At 41.0% G+C, this 19,311-nt stretch overlaps 1 protein-coding gene across 5 annotated transcripts in view; it reads left to right on the top strand.

The window, feature by feature from the left end:
- kmt2ca (lysine (K)-specific methyltransferase 2Ca) overlaps positions 1-19,311 on the top strand; it is a 590,636-nt gene that overhangs the window by 550,772 nt on the left and 20,553 nt on the right. For all 5 annotated transcript variants that reach the window (XM_060825139.1, XM_060825142.1, XM_060825140.1 and 2 more), the window contains 6 exons: positions 75-222; positions 1,302-1,486; positions 2,527-2,681; positions 2,989-3,232; positions 5,166-5,308; positions 18,539-18,646. In XM_060825139.1, the coding sequence (XP_060681122.1) occupies positions 75-222; positions 1,302-1,486; positions 2,527-2,681; positions 2,989-3,232; positions 5,166-5,308; positions 18,539-18,646 (983 nt within the window). The remainder of the gene's footprint in view (positions 1-74; positions 223-1,301; positions 1,487-2,526; positions 2,682-2,988; positions 3,233-5,165; positions 5,309-18,538; positions 18,647-19,311) is intronic.

The raw sequence follows: 19,311 nt of genomic DNA on the forward strand, positions 1-19,311 counted from the left end.
TATTTGATTATACAATTCTAATGAGACTTTTATTTTATTTTCTTAATTAAAAAATAAATAATTACTATTTTCAGTTGGCAAAGTTCTTGGAACAAAACAGTACCAGTTGCCTTTTAGACCTGAAGATGAGCTGTTGGCAAGAGCTTTGGCCCATGGACCGAAAACAGTGGATGTTCCTGCCTCCCTCCCGACTCCACCCCACAACAATCATGAGGAGTTGAGGTTTGGCATTTTGTTTGTAATAATTGTAGTACTTGAATAAATTTGCCACTTTTAGGCTGTTTAGGTAGTGGATGGTTATACCACAGTTTGTTGTGAGCTATTGCTGATTTCTCTCAAGTTGTTCATGAAGGCCTGGTACCTACTCCTTTGATTCTTTTGAGGCAGAGGATTAAACCTACCTCTGCTTTAAAAGTATCTTCTGAGGCAGAGAGCTCCAAAGTCGCACAACCCTCCATGCTCATCTCTCTCCTAAAAGGAGTGATCCTCTAATTATATCTGAGAACCCCCAGTTCTGGACTTGCCCACAAGAGGTAACATACTTTGCACATCCACCTTGTCAAGACTATTCGAGATCTCATGCATTTCAATCATGTCACCCCTCACTGTTCTAAAAGTTTATTGGAAACCAGCCCGGCCTGTCCAAACTTTCTTCATAAGATCCCAACCTACTCTTTCCACGTATCAATGTAGTAAACCTCCTTTGAACCACCTCTACACCAATTGCAAAGTAAATGTTCCCTTTTATGGAATAAAGTATAACTAGCTGCTGTCACCATTAGATATGCACCAAGACATCCATAAGGGGTATTCAGAAGAAACTTCTTTTCCCAAAGAGCAGTGAGCTCATCACAACTAACTATCACAGAATAGTATAGATAGATTTGAATTAAAACTGGATGAGCATATCAAAGATAGAGGGTTACGATGGTGGATTTTGATAACGTAAGCAGATTCAGTTAGAGCAAAGTACCAGCGTGAACTGGTTGGGAGGAGTGGTCATGTATTCTATATAACTTCTGTGTTATACCTTTCCCCACATAATAAAATTTACCTTTGGGTGGTGTCAAGATCAGAAGTGATACACAAACTCAGTCATATTGGACTCAAAATATTAGCTGCGTCCCTCTCTCCACAGATGTTACCAGACCTGCTAAGCTGCTTTAACACTTCATTTCACATCTCTAGCATACTCAGTACTTTGCTTTTAATTTGTGGATATTATGAAGATTTCAAATAGCGTTGTGTTTGGTATTCGGTAAATATAAAGGATGTATAAGGAAAATATATTTTCCTTACAGAGGCCAGGAGCATTGTGGCGATGATGACTGTGACTCACCAGACAGCTTTGTAGCTTCGTCATCTCCAGAAAGCGTAGTAGGCATGGAGATCAGCAGATATCCCGATCTCACCCTGGTGAAAGAAGAACCACTGGACCCAGCTCCATCGCCAGTAATTCCCATGCTGCCGAGTTCAACTGGCAAAGGTCTTTGTCTTATTAATTAAAAGTCACCGTTTCCAGTAACCAGAAAGGGAAATAAACTGGCTGCCTTCAGACTTGCGATGCTTTTTACTACAGAGCAAAACACAGCTCCCTTTCTTCTAGAGTTCCAGTACTTCCTACCAAAAGACTCACCCCAAGATGTTTCAATTGCCTAGAAGCAAATCCCATCATTGTTGTTAGGCAGAAGGCCTTTGTCATCGATAACAGAACACTAATCCACAGATTTTAATCAGCTACTATTGTGAACCAAAGCTCCATTTGTACATGCCCCTGAGTTCCATCTGTAAACTAGGTTGCTTCTACTGCTTGAACAAGCAGCTGTGTAAACAATATTTGCAATGAGTGTCAGGTTACTAAAAGTGCTGCAATCCTTCAACAATCCTTTCCTTTGTTTTTACAGCATTTTCTTTCCTGTTAAAGACCACAATCAGAAATGTAAAAAGGGTCTTTACAAATAAAATACTGAGAATGTCTCAGCTTTAAGTTTTTTGAGTAATTATGTAAGAAGATTTCACAGTTCACAGAACTGGAAAGAAACACTTAAATCAAACTTTGTTAGAGAAGATTAATTTTCTTTGGATTTGATATGGTGTTGGAAATAGATTACATTTTATTTTGCTGTATTTAAAGTTTTTCAAACTGTGGTTTATATTTAGATAGCTGTTTGTTTCTTTTCTTATATGCAGTAAACATCTTTTATTTTTAAAGCAAATCTCTAGCCTTCTGTGCCCTCCCCATTTGTCTCAAATATGCACAGAGAAATCAAAGTTTCTTGATAACTACACAAATGAAGATTTGTATGATTAAATGCAAGCTAACCTTTTGTGGTGTCACCTAAAAATCAAGCATGTTTGCACCATAGAAAATACAAGGAGAAGTAAACCATTCAGCCCCTCAAGCCTGCTCTGCAAGTCAGTTAGATCATAGTCTAACTCCCACCAAAATCTCCTCGAGTAATAAGATTTTTTACACTTGAGGTTCTGCAGATTTCAAACTAATGTGCAGTTCTTTTCTGCTTTCAGGTTCAGAAGCTCGACAGAGTGAGGTTAAGATGGAGCCAACCTTTGGAAATATGGGTTCAGCGATGTTTTTTGGAAATCAGTTTACGCAGTCTCAGAATGGGCCCAAAATTGGTTTTGTATCTGTTGCACTTACTCTGACTCCGTCAGCTGCTGAGGTAAGACTTAGTGTTTTCATATACAATTTGGTGAAATATTTGTATGAATATTTATCATTTTCTGCTTTTTAGGAATGGTAAGCTTTATATAAATACTGCTAGCCAATGTAATATCCCCCTCTCAACATAAAGTGCTAATCTTGTTCTAATTTTTTTCTGTTATATTGATGCAGCAAACATATCTCAATCTTTGCTCATGTTGCACATGATTTTTTTAATGACTTCTGAATGATAAATTATGTCCATTAGCTAACATAGGTATAGACACTGTTTAATAAACCCATTGTATATTTTCTTTTAACTTTAGGATATTAATGGTGTTGTAGCAAGAGTGGCTGACTTCCTACGCATTAAAGTTCCGAACAGTTACGAGGTCAGCAGTGCACCCGAACCACCTTCGATGCCTTTGATTAATGCTTACAAATTCACCCAAGCCTTGGAAAGCAGACCTTCGCTGATGGTTCAAGGTTCCCACCCTTGCTTTACTGGCCCTGTCAAGATTATGAGACCTGTTGGGCCTACAAGCCTACCATATATGATTCCTACCAGTGGTAAGCCTGTATACTGTGTTACTCCTGCTATTGCCTAGAGACTTCTGCTGACTTTTGCTGTGGTGATGTTGAGGAAAAGAAGTCATGAAGTTTTTTTGTAATATTGATGTATATTACTAAACAATTTCATTCGAAAAGGGACAATCATATCTTAATAGAAAACATACATACTGAAGAAGATGGATGAACTTTTTAAGAGTTTCAGTAACATTGAAGTATCTAAAGTATTAAGGCATGTTATCTTCAAATTAAAAACCACTTAGTATTTTTAACACTTCCAGCAATTCATTGAAATTTAGTTATATTTGGAGACTTTGTAAAGCAGGATAATTCAGAGGAACCTCAATTATCCAAATATCAGTTATTGGAATATCTGATTATCCAAAGGGGATCTTGAGGCCCTGATAGAAACATTACATCAAAGACGTGTTTCCAACACTGATCACGTCTTTTATTTGCAGTGGTTAAAAGTGAACTTGGCTTCCTGAAATGCTGCCGACAGCAGCCCTGGACTGATGGGTGCCCAGGCAATGTCTCTAAATGGCTGACCTCCCGCCCTCTCTGTCGCACACACTTTGTATGAAGTTCTGCACAAGCGTGTACCCTAAATCCATTTCCCCTGATAACCTCTCCAACATTGTCCTGTAAAGAGCAAAGGTGAAGCCTGTCAAAATGTTGCAGTAAAAAGTTGTATGTATGTATGCACATGCTATTTGGAGATTCATTCCCCATCTTCCACCCCCCCCCCCCCCAACACAAAAAAGGAGGCGGCGGCAATCTTGTTGTTGGTGTCCACTCTAGGAGCCCTGGAGAGGGGGCAGGGGCACGAAGGGGGGAGTTGGGGGGTGGGTGGGGAGTGGCAGTGGTGTAACTTGGGGTTGGGGGAGGTTGGGAATGTGGGGACAATGTTGGACAGAGTTGGGCAGAGTTTGGGAGGGTGGGGGGATGCTGTTGGACGGGGTTGGGGGGAGGGCTGGCGGGGGGGCATGTAGGACAGGGTTCAGAGTGGGGGAGGTGGTGTCGGACTGGAATGGTGGCGGGGCAGACAGTGGGTTGGTGTTGGACAGAGATGGTGGCCTGGGGGGAGGGGTCGGTGTTGGATGGGGTTCAGGGTGGGGGAGGTGGTGTTGGACCGGAGTGGTAGCGGGGAAGGACGGTGGGGCCGTGTTGGACAAAGATGGTGGCGCACAAGAAGGGGGCGGTGTTCGACAGAGTTGGAGGTGGATGGTGGGGCAGAGTTGGACAGGGAAGGCCACTTTTGGGGGGGATGGGGTTGGGGGGGCAGCGTTGGACAGGGGTGGGAGCGGGATGCAGGGGCATGCACGTGTGGTATGCTGTGCGTCTCCTGAAAGGGGGAGCAGACTTCACCCTTCACGAGCAGTCCATCTCGTTCGGATAATCTAGGTTCCTCTGAATATAGCTGTTAATAACCTAAAACAATTGGCTGACGTAAAAGATTGTGGAATTTGTCTTCCAGTCTGTTTGTCTGGAATTAATTGTTTTATGTTCAATTAATTAACTATGGGGTTCTGGGACTTTTTCATGGATTATGCAACTGTGAATACCAGTACTGCGTGGTGTATGTCAATTGGCAGGTTAACTGTCCTGTTCCAATTTGTAAGTGCTACAGTCCAGACCAGGAATGGTTCCTTCTTTAACCTTCCACCAATTAAATGACGGTGAACAAAACTAATTCAAGTGGATGTATCTGTTGGGTAGAGCGTGTATATCAGTCTCTCTGAATACAATGAAATGTATCAGTTTTGTAATGATCTGTCATATTTCATCAGAAACATTAAGTGATGAACCCTACTGAATTGAACATATTTATAATGTGATTATAAATGCATGGGAAATTATTTTTAATTCTGTAGCCTGGTATATGCTATTTTCTTTCTATCCAATTAGCATTGCTCTGTCCCCCCTGTAACAGGCACAGTGGCACTCAAAGCAGACAATCGAGCAGTCATGAACAGCTCTACCAGCTCTAAACCTCAGTGGTGCCGTCATTGTGATGTCGTTGTGCTTGGTAATGGTGTACGGAAGACGGTCACTGATCTTCCATATAACAAGCAGGTATGTTTTCCTGTGATCAGTAATTTTTGTTGCAATGTTAACTGCACAGACTTCAAATCTTAGACTGTTATTATTAATTCATAAGATTTGCCTTGAGTGGAAAGTTGTAAAATTTGGTACATTGCAAAGAATGACTTCTATTTCTAGATAAATTTACTTATGATGTAGTTCCTGCAAAGGATATTAGCTATTGTTTACACAAATATAATGAGTATATAGTCACATAGTACTGTAAGTATAGGACCATGGTTTACTCTGCAGTTTAAGATGTGATCAATCGTTAGTACATGAATGAACAAATAATGAAATTGAAGTAAATGTTTTGATAATTCAAAGCAATTTCCTCCAACAGCACAATATGCTGGATCAGGGAGGCACTACACATTCATTGACAGCCAGTATTGTAAATCCTAGTTGCTCGTAGTCTCAGGGCCTGAGAGTTTCACACAGAGTGCTGATTTCACTCAATTAGTAACCCAGAGCCCTCGACTATGCTGTGGTTCAGATGAATTTTACAACAATGTATTTTTTTTATTCATTCTTGGGGTGTGGGTCAATGGCTAGACCAGCATTTATTGCCCATACCTAATTACCCAGAGGGCACGTTGTTGTGAGTCATAAGTCAGGTAAAGTCAGCAGTTTCCTTCCCTAAAAGTCATGAGTGAACCAGCTGGATATTCCCAACACTCAGCAACAGTTTCATGGTCATCATTAAACTCTGAATTTCATATTTTTATTGAATTCATCTGCAGTGGTGGAATTTGAACCCAGGTCCCCAGAACATGACCTGTATCTCTGGATTAATAGTCCAGTAATAATACCACAAGGCCATCACCTCTGTAGAGATCCTTACCTAATCCTGGTGTAATTGGGGTCCTAGTACATGGGTTCAAATCCCAGCATGGCAGATGATGAAAGTCGAATTCCATAAAATCTGCAGTTGGAAGCTAGTTTAATAGTCACAACATAGACATTGTCAACTTTTGTTTTAAAAAAAAATCAGATCCTCTGATGTCCTTTTAGGATGGAAGTATGTCATGTTTTCCTGATCTAGCCTGTATGTGACTCAAGAGTCCTACATCATAGAAGTGCCCCCTTGGCCCACCCAAGTCTCTGCAGATCGATCTACACTCATCTCATTTCCAGCATTTGGCCCATTACCTTGACTGTTAGGATATTTCGTGTTCATTTGCGTATTTTTCATAAGTTGTGAGGTCTCCTACCCTCCCAAGCAATGTATTCCAGATCCACACCACCTTCTGGGTGAAAATATTTTTTTCTCACATCCCTTCTCAACCAATGCCTTTCATCTTAATATAATGCCCCCTGTTATTAACCCTTCATTTGAGAGGAAAAGTTGCTTCCTGTTCAGGCTGTCCATACTCCTCATAATCTTATACACCTCAATCAAGCTTCCCCCCCACCCCCCCAATCCTTCTGTACTCTCTAAGAATAAACAACCCACGCCATCCAGCTTCTCTTCACAGCTAAAATGCTCCAACTCTGAGAACGTTGTAATGTATATCTGCAACCCCTCCAATGCAATCACATGCTATGATGTGATGACTGGAATTGCGCACAGTACTCCAGCTGCAGCCGAACCAAAGTTTTTTGTAAGGCTCCAACATTAACTTTCCTGCTGTTGTAACCTAACGTAGAGTCACATGCATTTGGTGAAGAAGGCATTTGGTATGCTTGCCTTTATTGGTCTGAGCATTGAGAATAGGAGTTAGGAGGTCATGTTGTGGCTATACAAGAAACTGGTTAGGCCACTTTTGGAATATTGTGTGTAATTCTGGTCTCCTTCTTATAGGAAAGATGTTTTGAAACTTGAAAGTGTTCAAAAAAGATTTACAAGCGTGTTGCCAGGGTTGGACGATTTGAGCTATAGAAAGAGGATGAATAGGCTGGGACTGTTTTCTCTGGAGCCTCTGAGGATGAGGGTTGACCTTTATAGAGGTTTGTAAAATCATGAGGGGCATGGATAGGGTAAATAAACTAGGTCTTTTCCCTTGGGTGGGGGGATTCCAGAATTAGAGGGCATAGGTATCGGATGAGAGTGGAACAATTTAAAAGGGACCTGAGGGGCATCATCTTCCAACAGAGATTGATGCATGTATGGAATGAGCTGCCAGAGGAGGTGGTGGAAGCTGGTACAATTCCACATTTAAAAGGTATCTGGATGGGTAAATGAATAGGAAGGGTTTAGAGGCAATGGACCAAGTGATGGCAGATAAGACTAGATTAGTCTAGAATATATGGTCAGCATGAATGAGATGAACCAAAGGTCCTTTTTCTGTGCTGTATGTCTCTCTGACTCTATACCACGACTGGTAAAGGCAAGGTGTCCCATATGCCGCCTTAACCACCCTATTAAACTTATCAGGCTGCCTTCAGAGATCTTTGGGCATGAACCCCAAGATCTTCTGTTCCTTTGACCTCCTTGATGACCTGCCATTCATGGAGTACTCGGTTGTTGTGTTACTACTTCTAAAGTGCATTACCTTTCACTTCTCAGGATTAAATTCCATATGTCATTGATTTACCCTGCTGTGACCAACACATAGTCATAGAGATGTACATCATGGAAACAGACCCTTCTGTCCAATCCATCCGTGCCGGCCACATATCCTAACCCAATCTAATCCCACCAGCCAGCACTCTGCCCACATCCCTCCAAACCCTTGCTATTTATATACCCATCAGTAAGGGAACCATGGTTTACTACAGAAATTGTATCTCTTGTTAAGCGGAAGAGGGAGGCTTATATGACGTTAAGATGAGATAGTTCAGATGAGATGATGGAGAGTTACAGATTAGGTAGGAAGGATTTAAAGAGAGGGTTAAGAAGAGCAAGGATAGGACATGAGCAGTCTATAACAGGTAGAATAAAGGAGAACCCTAAAGCAGCCTTATTGGTGTCACATCATCCAAAGACATACCTATCATCACCCCCGCATTCTCATAAATATCCTTACGTTGTCCAGCATTGATCCCTTTGTTATGCCAATCGTAACAAAACCAATGTAGTGTACAAAATCCCATGCAAGGACTGCACAAAACACTACATAGGACAAATAGGAAGACAGCTAACGATCCGCATCCATGAACACCAACGAGCCATGAAACGACATGACCAGCTATCCTTAGTAGCCACACACGCAGATGGCAAGCAACATGAATTCAACTGGGACAACACTACTATTATAGGACAAACCAAACAGAGAACAGCCAGGGAATTCCTAGAGGCATGGCACTCATCCACAGATTCAATCGATAAGCACATCGACCTGGACCCAATATACCGGCCACTGCAGCGGACAGCTGGAACTGACAACCGGAAGCGGCAGATACAAATCACTATAAATGCCGGAGGAAACATCACAGAAGCACTTCACAGGAGGCTCCCAAGCACTGAGGATGTCACCTAGACAGGGGGCAAAACGTCTGCAACAAAAATTCCCAGCTCGGCGAACAGATGCACAACAATGAGTTCAGGGCTAGGGAAATGGCATCTGCTGTGGACCTGTTATATCAGTAAGCAAATTGTAGGGGTTTGAGGCAGGCTGGAAGATTAGAGTTGATGTGGGCCATGATCAGACCTCATGTCTTGCACATCCAAATGAGTTTTGCATTGGGACTCTGAAAGCAAACCTGTATCAAGCTTTGTTTGTATGACCAAGTAAATTGAAAATTTCCATTCGAAAGCTAGTTAATTTAGAAATATAATCCATCAAACAAGAGATTCAGTCTCAACTGGTTTAGAAAAGCAGCTTTTATTTTGTGTTCAGCAGCGCCATATCCCATTCGGTTATCTAGCTATGAACATCAGATCACAATCCTGTGAAGACTTGTAGTGTTAACCAGAAAATGGTAATGTGAAAGCTTCAGTGAGAATAAGTTTGAATATATGAAGATGAATATACTTAACAACAGCAGGAAGCTTGGGATCTGATTGATTGAGGCTGGCTGACTGCGCTTCATGGTATAATGGAACTATGAGCCAATGGCATGTGAAACACTAATGACTTATCCCCTAAAAAGAGTGAAGAGGAGTTCAGTCATCATAAGGTCAGAAATTGGGGCTTTTGCTAATGATTGCATAATGTTCAGAAGAATAGTGATGTATTCCAGAACTTGTTTTTTTTTTGGTTTTTTTTTATAATATATTTTTATTAAGAAAAAATAGATTTTTAAATATTACAACAAATACAAAACCATGCAATTCAAAACAGTACAAAAATAGTACAAAACTAAACCCAAATAATATTTAAAAAATCCCCAACCCACCCTCCTATCCGAATGTATAAACAGATATATAGAAGTATAAAATTTTTTTAAAAACTAAACTAGCTATTTAACTAAATAAATAAGTACCTAACAACAAACAAATAAATAGTGATAACTCAGTCCAACCAAACAAAACACTCATACGTTCACAGTTTCTCCTCCCTGGATATTGGACTCATAAAACATAATCGTTCAGGCTATATAAAAGCCCTTGTTTGTGTGGCAGATAAATACCTGTGTCCAGGTATTTCAAAAAGGGTGGCCATGTCTTGTAAAAATTCTCAGTTTTGTGGTGTACCATATTTGTGAGAAAATCCAGGGAAATATGCTCCATAACAATCTCCCGCCAACCCGACAGGTCTGCTCTGATAATTACCAGTGAAGCAATCCAGTGATGTTGCTTAACTGTTGGCTTTTGAAACCACTGTCACTTTTACTTTGATCTGATTTAATCATTTCTAAAGCTGTTGAATTTTCTTACCAAAAATATTATTCATTATTGTAGCCATTCTTGAACTCATTTCCAGTGCTGTTTTTTGAGCGTACAATGTGAGCTGTCTAGTCAAATCTTAATTTCATTTGCTGTCTCACTGGTAATGCACCTTACCTTTGGGCTATGGAATGCCTGCACTTTTCTCTTTCCCTGTACCTGGAGCTGGTTTATAACTTTGATCAGCATCAGCTGTTATCTGTCTTTTGAACTCCTTTGGATTTACTGTAACTTTGGAAGTTTTGTCCCTGGCCAGGCCTTCAGAGTTCAAATGTTCCCTGAATGCACACTAAATCTCTCTTGGGAAACTTAGTCAGCATGGACAAGCTGGACTGAACAGTTGATACTGTATGACTGTGAGGATACCCAGATTCCTTGAAACAACAGCATTCTGCAGTCTCCCACCATTTAAGAAAAGCTTTTCAATTCTTCCTGCCAAAGTGATCAACTATGCATTTTTATACACGATACTCCATCTGACTTTTTTTTGTACACTCTCATAACATAACTATATCCCTTTGCAGAATTTTTGTATCCTCCTATAACTTGCTTTCTTAACTGTCTGTGTATCATCAGTAAATCTGGCTTCAATACATGAAGATGTTCTATCTAATTCACAAATAAAGATTATAAATAGTCACTGATCCATGTGGCACTTCACTAGTTTGCCACCTAAAAATGGATCATTTATCTCGAGACACTGTTTCCTGTTGGTTAGTCAATTCTTTGTCCATGCCAGTATATCATCCTCAAAGCATCAGGCTCTTACTTTGTGACAATCTTTTGATGTGGTACCTTATTAAATGTCTTTTAGACATGTAAATATACCACATTGATTCCCCTTTATCCATTCTGCTTGATATATCCTCAAAGATTTCTGATAAATTTATCAAATGTATTTTCTCTTTCAGAAAACCGTGCTGGCAGCCTGATTTTCTAAAGGTCCAGCTAATGCCTTTTCTTGTTGCAATATATTTAGATATTCACAAAGAATGGGCTGCAAAGAAATTGAGGAGCACATATTCCAAAGAAAGCGACTTAAAATAATGAGTTACTGCCATGTTAGGGTTGAGTTAGCTGGGATTATGCTTTCACACAGTGTTAGCACCTTACTGGTGACATGGTGAAAGATAGACTTAGATTCATTAGAGTCAGATTTTCCAGGTTTGCATAAAGATTTGTAGCTCACGTGCTGGTTGTTGTAGTTATGGGTGTGTTCGCTGAGCTAGGAAGTTGATTTGCAAATGTTTTGTCCCGTATAGGTGAATTCTTCAGTGCTTTGGAGCCTCCTGCGAAGCGCTGCTGTACTGGAATTTATTTGGTTCCATTCCAGTTGCCAGTTCTGGTTGTTTGTTGTAGAAGCATGGCACTCATCCGCGGACTCCTCCAACAAGCACATCGGCTTAGACCCAATATGCTGGCCACTACAACAAACAACTAGAACCAGCGAGCGGAAGCAACAGGAACAGAACCAAATAAGATCCAGAAGATGCAGTACAGCAGCACTTTACGGGAGGCTCAAAGCACTAAAGATGTCACCCAGACAGGACAAAACATCTGTAAATCAACTTACCAGCTTGACAAAAATAGCTACAACTATGACAGAAGTCAGATCTAATTAACTTCAGAATTTGTTACCATATTTCCACTAAACTACTGACTACCTGACTTCCCTCTCTGGTTACTGTCCAAGCTGATGTGATAAAGTTCATTCTCTGCTGATATTATCCCCTTCCATTCAAATTTGCGAGCAGAATCTAAAAGTTTACCCAGACTGTGCAGAGGATCATAGAATCCCGACATTGTGGAGACAGGCCATTTGGCCCAACAAGTCCACACCAACTCACTGAAAAGTATCCCATCCAGACCCATGCCCCTGTCCTATTACTCTATATTTCCCCTGACTAAGGCACCTAACCTACACATCCCTGGACAGTATGGACAATTTAGCATGGCCAGTTCACCTAACCTACACATGTTTGGACTGTGGGAGGAAACCCGTGCAGACACTGGGAGAATGTGCAAACTCCACACAGACAGTTGCCCATGGCTGGAATCAAACCCAGGTCCCTGGCGCTAAGAGGCAGCAGTGCGAACCACTTAGCTACTGTGCCACCCCCTTAAAGGAAATCTTTCCCCTTGTCACACAGGAAGAGCTCTCCATGAGGAAAGAGTTTCTATAAGCTGTGTCCCAGGCAACTGATTGTGTTGCAGTGGCTGCTTTCTCATCCCAGTAAACCACAGCAAGACCATGATACTCTACTTCCTTTATATAATCTTTGAATGTACTGTAGAGTCTGAAATGCATGGCCATCCTTCCACAGTTCGGCATAAGGACCTCCAGAATCAACTTCTTCCCCATCGCAGGACTGGAATAGTTTCCTGATGAAGGGCTTATGCTCGAAACGTCGAATTCTCTATTCCTGAGATGCTGCCTGGCCTGCTGTGCTTTGACCAGCAACACATTTGCAGCCATATCTCTAATTGCTATGATATCCCAGTCCCATGTTCCCAACCATACCCTGAATTCATCTGCCTTACCTGTTGGGCCTCTTTATTTGAAATAAATGTAGTTTAATTTATCAGTCCAACCTCATTCTCTGCTTTGTTTCTACCTGCCCCAGCTGTTTAACTTGTTCCTTTTGTGCCAGTTTCAGACTGATCTCTTTCCTTTCTGACTACCTGGGTCATGCATATGCGCACATACACCTCTCCCACCGATTGCAATCCTTCTGAGCAGCTCTAGCAAATCTTCCAGCGAGTATGTTAGACCCCTTCCAATTCGGGTGCAATCTGTCCTCCTTATACAGTTCTTTTCTATCCCAGAACAATTTCCAATGATTCAAGAATGTGAATCCTTCTCCCCTGCACCAGTCCCTCAGCCATGCAATTATCTGCTATATCCTCCTATTCATACACTCTCTAGTTCGTGGCACAGGGAGTAACCCAGATATTGCTACCCTTGAGGACTGCCTTTTTAAATTCTTGCCTGACTTCCTATGTTCTCTCCTTAGAATCTCATCCTTTTCTTATCCTATATTGTTAGTTCCAATGTGTACAATGACCTGCTGTTGGTCCCTTTCCCTTTTGAGGATATTTTGCAACCACTCTGAAATATCTCTGATCCTGACACCAGAGAGGCAGCACTCCATCCTGATGTCTCATCGTGGACTGCAGAAACACCTCTCTGTGTCTCTGACTACTAGAGAGCACCCTATCACAATCAATCACTTGGAACCTGGTGTATCCCTTGTTACATTAGAGCCTGTCTCTTTACCAGAAACCTGGGTGTCAGTGCGACATTCCCCTGAGAATCCTCCAAATAGCATACCTGTTTGAGATGGGGATAGCCATAGGAGATTCCTGCGCTACTTGCCTCCCTCTTCTAATTTTGTACCTGATTAACTTTGGTTTATGTCCTTTTCTGCAACTGCCATCCATCACACCCTGCTCCTTCCAGTTCCTGTAAATTCCTCGTTGCTTTTAACTGATCCATGCGATGTAATAGGATTCGCACACACTTCCTGCAGACATAATCATCAGTAACCGAGAAACTCTCCCTAATCTCCCTCATCCGACAGGAAGAGCACATCACTCTGTTCAAGGCCATCTTTGCACCTTAACAATGTACAGACCCAGAAAATAGTCTTCCTGCTTTAAAAACTGCTCCAAGCTAACATAATACGGATGCTTTTATATTTTAGGTTTAATCAAAAGACAGATCTCAGTCAAAACATATAATCAAGAAAGAACTCACTCTACTCAGTATTGTAGATTTACAAAAAAATAAGGTCACACTTAAAAACGAGCCAAGTAGCTTCTCCTTCATGGTTCCTCCAAGGTCAGCTGTGAATTTCACTGTTTGTTAATTTTTCATTTCACTGTTTGTTAATTTTTCTTAGACAAATTTCGATGTCCAGAGATAGTTGAAACCAAACAGCAGAGGCAGTTAGCTCTGCAGGTTACTTCTGGGTCAGACAGCTGTGTTGGTTAATTTCTCCATTTGATTCTATTCCCATGTGGTCACTGCCTTTATCTCTCTTCCTCAAAAAAACGCAAAGTTTGAACATCATGAATTTTGAATTTGGTATTCAGTGGCTTCACGGAATTGTTGCAGTGCAAAATGAGGCCAATTGTGGCTGCACCACCTCTCCTGAGTGCCAGTGCCATTCTCCTGTTTTGCACACATCTCCATCAAATGCTTTTTTATGCAATCCGTGTTTATCACTTTATTGCACCCACCAATGCAGTACTACTGGCACCGCAGCAATACTGCTCCTCACATGGTGGCCAGGTTCACACTTACAAAATGAGTTGTCACTCAGCTCGCACACTATCAGGTCACTGAACTGTCATCCTAACTAGGAAAGCATACATATGTTAGCTTTTTTATAATGTCCCACAGAAGAGATTAATATGTAAAATTAACGTGCATGAAATTCAGGTAACTGTGCCACTGACATGTATAGAGAACTGGTTGGTCTACAGGAAATAGTAAAATACTAAATGTGTCTCTTTCCAAGTGGCAGGCAGTGACTAGTGGGGTACCAAAGGGTTGAGTGCTTGGACCCCCAGCTATTCACAGTATGTGTGCATGATTTAGATAAGGAAACTAAAAATAATACGTCCGGGTTGGCAGAGGACACAAAGTTGGATAGAAGGTTGAACTCTGAGGAGGATGCAGAGATACTTCAGTGTGACAAGTTGCATTATTGGTCAAATGCAAGCCAGACGAAGTATAATTTTGATAAATATGAAGCTGTCCACTTCAGTGGCAAAACTGGAAGGCAGATTATCTAATTGGTGATCAGTTGAGAAAGGGGGAAGAGGATTGAGACCTGGCTATCCTGTACACCAGTTTCAAAATGAGGCTAACTGTAGCCCAATCACAGCAAGTAGTGAGGAAGGTAGAAGCTGGTATGTTGGCTTTCATAGCTCGAGGATTCAAGTACAGGAGCATGGGCATCTTGCTGCAACTGTACAGGGCCTTGGTGAGGCCACGCCTGTGCAGTTTTAGTTTCCTTATCAGCTCAGGAGGAAATGCAACAAAAACAAAGACTGATTCCTGGGATGGCAGGATGATTTATGAAGAGAGACTGGATTGATTAGGATATATTCATTTGAATTTAGAAGAACGACGGAGGTAAATCTAATAGAATATGTAAAATTTGAACGACTTGCCAAAATTAATATGGGAAGAACCTTACAGATGACTAGAAAGTCAGATCCAGGGTCACCAGTCTAAGGGTACAAGATTTAGGATTGAGGTGAAGAGAAATTTCTTTGTTCAGAGAATCATGAGTTTGTGGAATTTTCTGCCACTAAAAACAGTTGAGGCTCCAGGGTCGGAGAATTAGAATGATAGGGATAGGCTGACCAGGCTGGAGTTGTTTTCCCTGGAGTGTTAGAGGCTGAGGGGTGATCTTATAGAGGTTTACAAAATAATGAGAAGCATGAATAGGATAAACAGAGAAAAAAGTCTTTCCCTGGGGTAAGGGAATCCAGAACTAGAGGGCATAGGTTTGAGGTGAGAGTGGAAAGATATAAAAGAGACCTAAGGGGCAACTTTTCCACGCAGAGGGTGGTATGTGTATGGAATGAGCTGCCAGAGGAAGTGGTGGAAGCTAGTACAAGCAGTTGCAACATTTTCGAGGCATTTGGATGGATGTCTGAATAGGAAGGGTTTGGAGGGATATGGGCCAGGTGCTGGTAGGTGGGACTAGATTGGGTTGGGATATCTGGTCGGCACGGACAGGTTGTACCGAAGGTTCTGTTTCTGTGCTGTATATCTCTGATTCTATTTTCAAGAAAGCGCTTGATATAGTTCTTGGGTTAAAGAAATCAAAGGGTCTTGGGAGATAGCAAGAACAGGGTACTGAGTTAGACAATCAGCCATGAACATATTTAATAGCAGAGCAGGTTCGAAGGGCTAAATGGCCTACTCCTATTTTCTGTTTTTCTATATTAATCCTCTAATGCCCTCTACGATGCCTCAGTTGAGTCTGCCCTCGAGCACACTGTCAGGCAGTGCATTCCAGACCTAAACCATTTATTGTGTAAATATTTTTTCCTTACATTATTTTTGTTTCTTTTACAATCATTTTAAATCTATGCCATCTTGTTCTCAGTACTTTTACAGTTTGGAATAGTTTCTCCCTATCTATTTTATCCAGACCACTCATGATTTTTAAACCTTTTACCTGATCTCTCTGAGCCAACTTACCTCTCAGGATTGCAGTCCCAACCTGTGTCTGATCTGTTGTCACAAGTGAAGTTTCTCATCCCTGGAGCCACTAATATCTTGTTGTGACCACTTGTTAACCAGGCACTGATTTCTGTGGAACCCCACAACTCTCAGGGTCACCAACCTGAGAAAGAACCCCGATCCTGCCCATTAGTTAATTCTCTATCCATGCAAATATACCACGGGCTCTTATCACTTAACATTGGAAGTTCAAATACAACACATCAACTGGCTTCCCTCTGTCCACTCTGGCTGAGACTTCTTCAAAAACACAAATCAGACACAGTTACCCTTTCATGGAGCCATGCTGACTTCGCTTCATATGATTGATTCCAACATTTTCCAACAATAGATGTGGAAGTGCCGGTGTTGGACTGGGGTGGTCAAGGTCAGAAGTCACATAACACTAGGATATAGTCCAACAGGTTTATTTGAAATCACAAACTTTTGGAGTGCTGCTGCTTCGTCAGATGAAGTGACTTCATTTGGTGAAAGAGCAGCACCCTGAAAGCTTGTGATTTCAAATAAACCTGTTGGACTATCAGCTGGTGTCATGTGATTTCCAACAGTTGATGTTCGGCTAATCAACCCACAGTTTTCTGCTTGTTACCTTTCCTTTTTGAATAGGGTTGGCACATTGGCAGTTTTCTAATCCACCAGTGCTTCTTCAGAATCCAACAATTTCTTTTGGAAATTTACAACCAATGTGTCTATTATCTCTGTAGCTACTTATTTTGGGACACTAGGATATAAGCTATCAGAGCCAGGGGACTTACCTGATTTTTGTACTTTATGTAGTACTAATTCTTTAGTGAGTGATGGTACTTAATTTCTCCCCTATATTCTTAATGGGGTAAACAGAACAGGAACTGACCCTTCACCCTACCACATCTGTGCCAACCATAATGTCATTCTAAATTAATCCCATCTGCCTGCACACCATGATCCATATCCCTCTATTCCCACCTGTTCACATGTCTGTCCACATGGCTGTTAAATTTTGGTGTTGTTTCTGCTTCTACCACCTCCCCTGGCAGCACATTTCAAGCACTGACTATCTTTTGTGTAAAAAATGAACTTCTCTCCGCATCTAGTTTAAACTTTCCACCTCTCACCTTAAACCTATGGCCCCTATTATTTGACATTTCCATCCTGGAAAAGAGACCCTATCTACTCTATCAATGCCCCTCATAATTTTGTGTATTTCTATCAGGTCACCCCTCAGCCTCTGACACTCTAGCAAAAGCAATCCAAGTTTGTCCAATCTCTCACTGTAGCCAGTACAAAGTCTCTATATCTTTCTTATTTGAACTGCACGGTACTCCAAATATGGGCGGACCAAAGTCTTACATAACTCTCCTCTGCCATTTCTTTGTTCTCTGTAACCATCTCCCCAGATTCATTGTCTAAAGGGCTGATGTTCACATTGACCTCTCTCATCCTTTAAATATATAAAAAGAAGCTCTTATTGTTAATTTTTCATGTTCCGCATTAGTTTGTTCTCAGTGTATTTTTTCTATCTTTATTATCTTGTTAATCTTCCTTTTGCTGGATTCTGAACGTTTGCCAGTCCTCAGGGCTGTCATGACTTTTATCTCCTTATCAGACTTCAAGTCTCACCACAGCAAATGGTGAAATCTGTTTGCAATAAATTGTGGCATGAAAAATTAATCTGGTGACAGCCTAGCATTGATGATAATTGGAAAAGCACACCTGATTTGCTAATATTTTGTAGGAAATCTGCCATCCTCACCTGATCTGGCTTATATGGGCATCAACATAGTTAACTTTTAACTGCTCTCTGAAATCACTGAGAAAGCCAATCAGCTCAGGGACAACTAGGGATGGGCAGCAAACACCAGCCTTACCAGCAACACCCACATTGCATACAAGAATAAAGAAATGCAAAGAGTACAGTAGCTATTGGTTTCACAAACGATGGTGTTCTGTCACCTATTTCTTCTTAAATCATTTTGTATTACATAAAACAATGTTGTAGCGCCCAAAGTACCTATCTCATTTAAAAACACATGCATTTCATAATTCTGTACAGCATCAAAGCCTGCTTGCTATTTGCGTGCTGATTACTGTTTTGATCATTTGCTTCAGTTTTGACAGCGAGTCTTCAACTGCCTAGTAATTCATAGTCACTTGGGTGTGCATTTACATCAGAATACCATCTTAAATCTTTTACTTTCTCCCTTAGGATTCAAGAGACGGAACAAGCAAAACTGAGCCTGATATTGTCTTCTGTAGCAATAACTGCTTTGTACAGTACGCAATGGCCACCCAAGCAAAAACTCCAGAGTCAAAGGTAATGTTATTTCATAGATTTGCTTTTATAATGATGGCAATTTTAAAATTAAACCTGCATAAATGCAACAAGTTTGCTTGGAAACTGAGTTTTTTACCTCCATCTCAAATTGGAGATCTACCTAAACTATATTAAAATAAACTAGGCGAAAGTGAGGACTGCAGATGCTGGAGATTGGAGTCGAGTGTGATACTGGAAAAGCACAGCATTTCAGGCAGAATCCCTGATGAAGGGCTTATGCCTGAAACATTGATTTTCTTGTTCCCTCAATGCTGCCTGACCTGCTGTGCTGTGGTGAAACTGATGAATTTCAGAGGAGAAGAGGCTGTGGTCACAATTATTCTCATTGTATAAGTTACGTTAGGTCAGTGGAGGCCGTGGTAAACTCTTAACATCTCTGATCAAAAACAGTAAACCAGAAATATTTATTGAATGTCAATTGTGAGAAAGCTCTTAAAATAATTTAAGGATTGATTGAGAAATGGCAGGCTAGCTCGCACAAAGGCAGGTTTAATATTTTCATACCATAGACAGACAGATATTTTAATTACTTTTATTTCTGGGATTTCATATTTCAATCCAATTGTGTGGAGGATAGCAGGCTTATAAACAGTTGGGATTAACTACTATATGCAGCTTGCATAACTCATTGACATTATCTTTAC

The sequence above is a fragment of the Hemiscyllium ocellatum genome, chromosome 5 (assembly GCF_020745735.1).
Source record: "Hemiscyllium ocellatum isolate sHemOce1 chromosome 5, sHemOce1.pat.X.cur, whole genome shotgun sequence".
In the NCBI taxonomy this organism is placed as follows: domain Eukaryota; kingdom Metazoa; phylum Chordata; class Chondrichthyes; order Orectolobiformes; family Hemiscylliidae; genus Hemiscyllium; species Hemiscyllium ocellatum.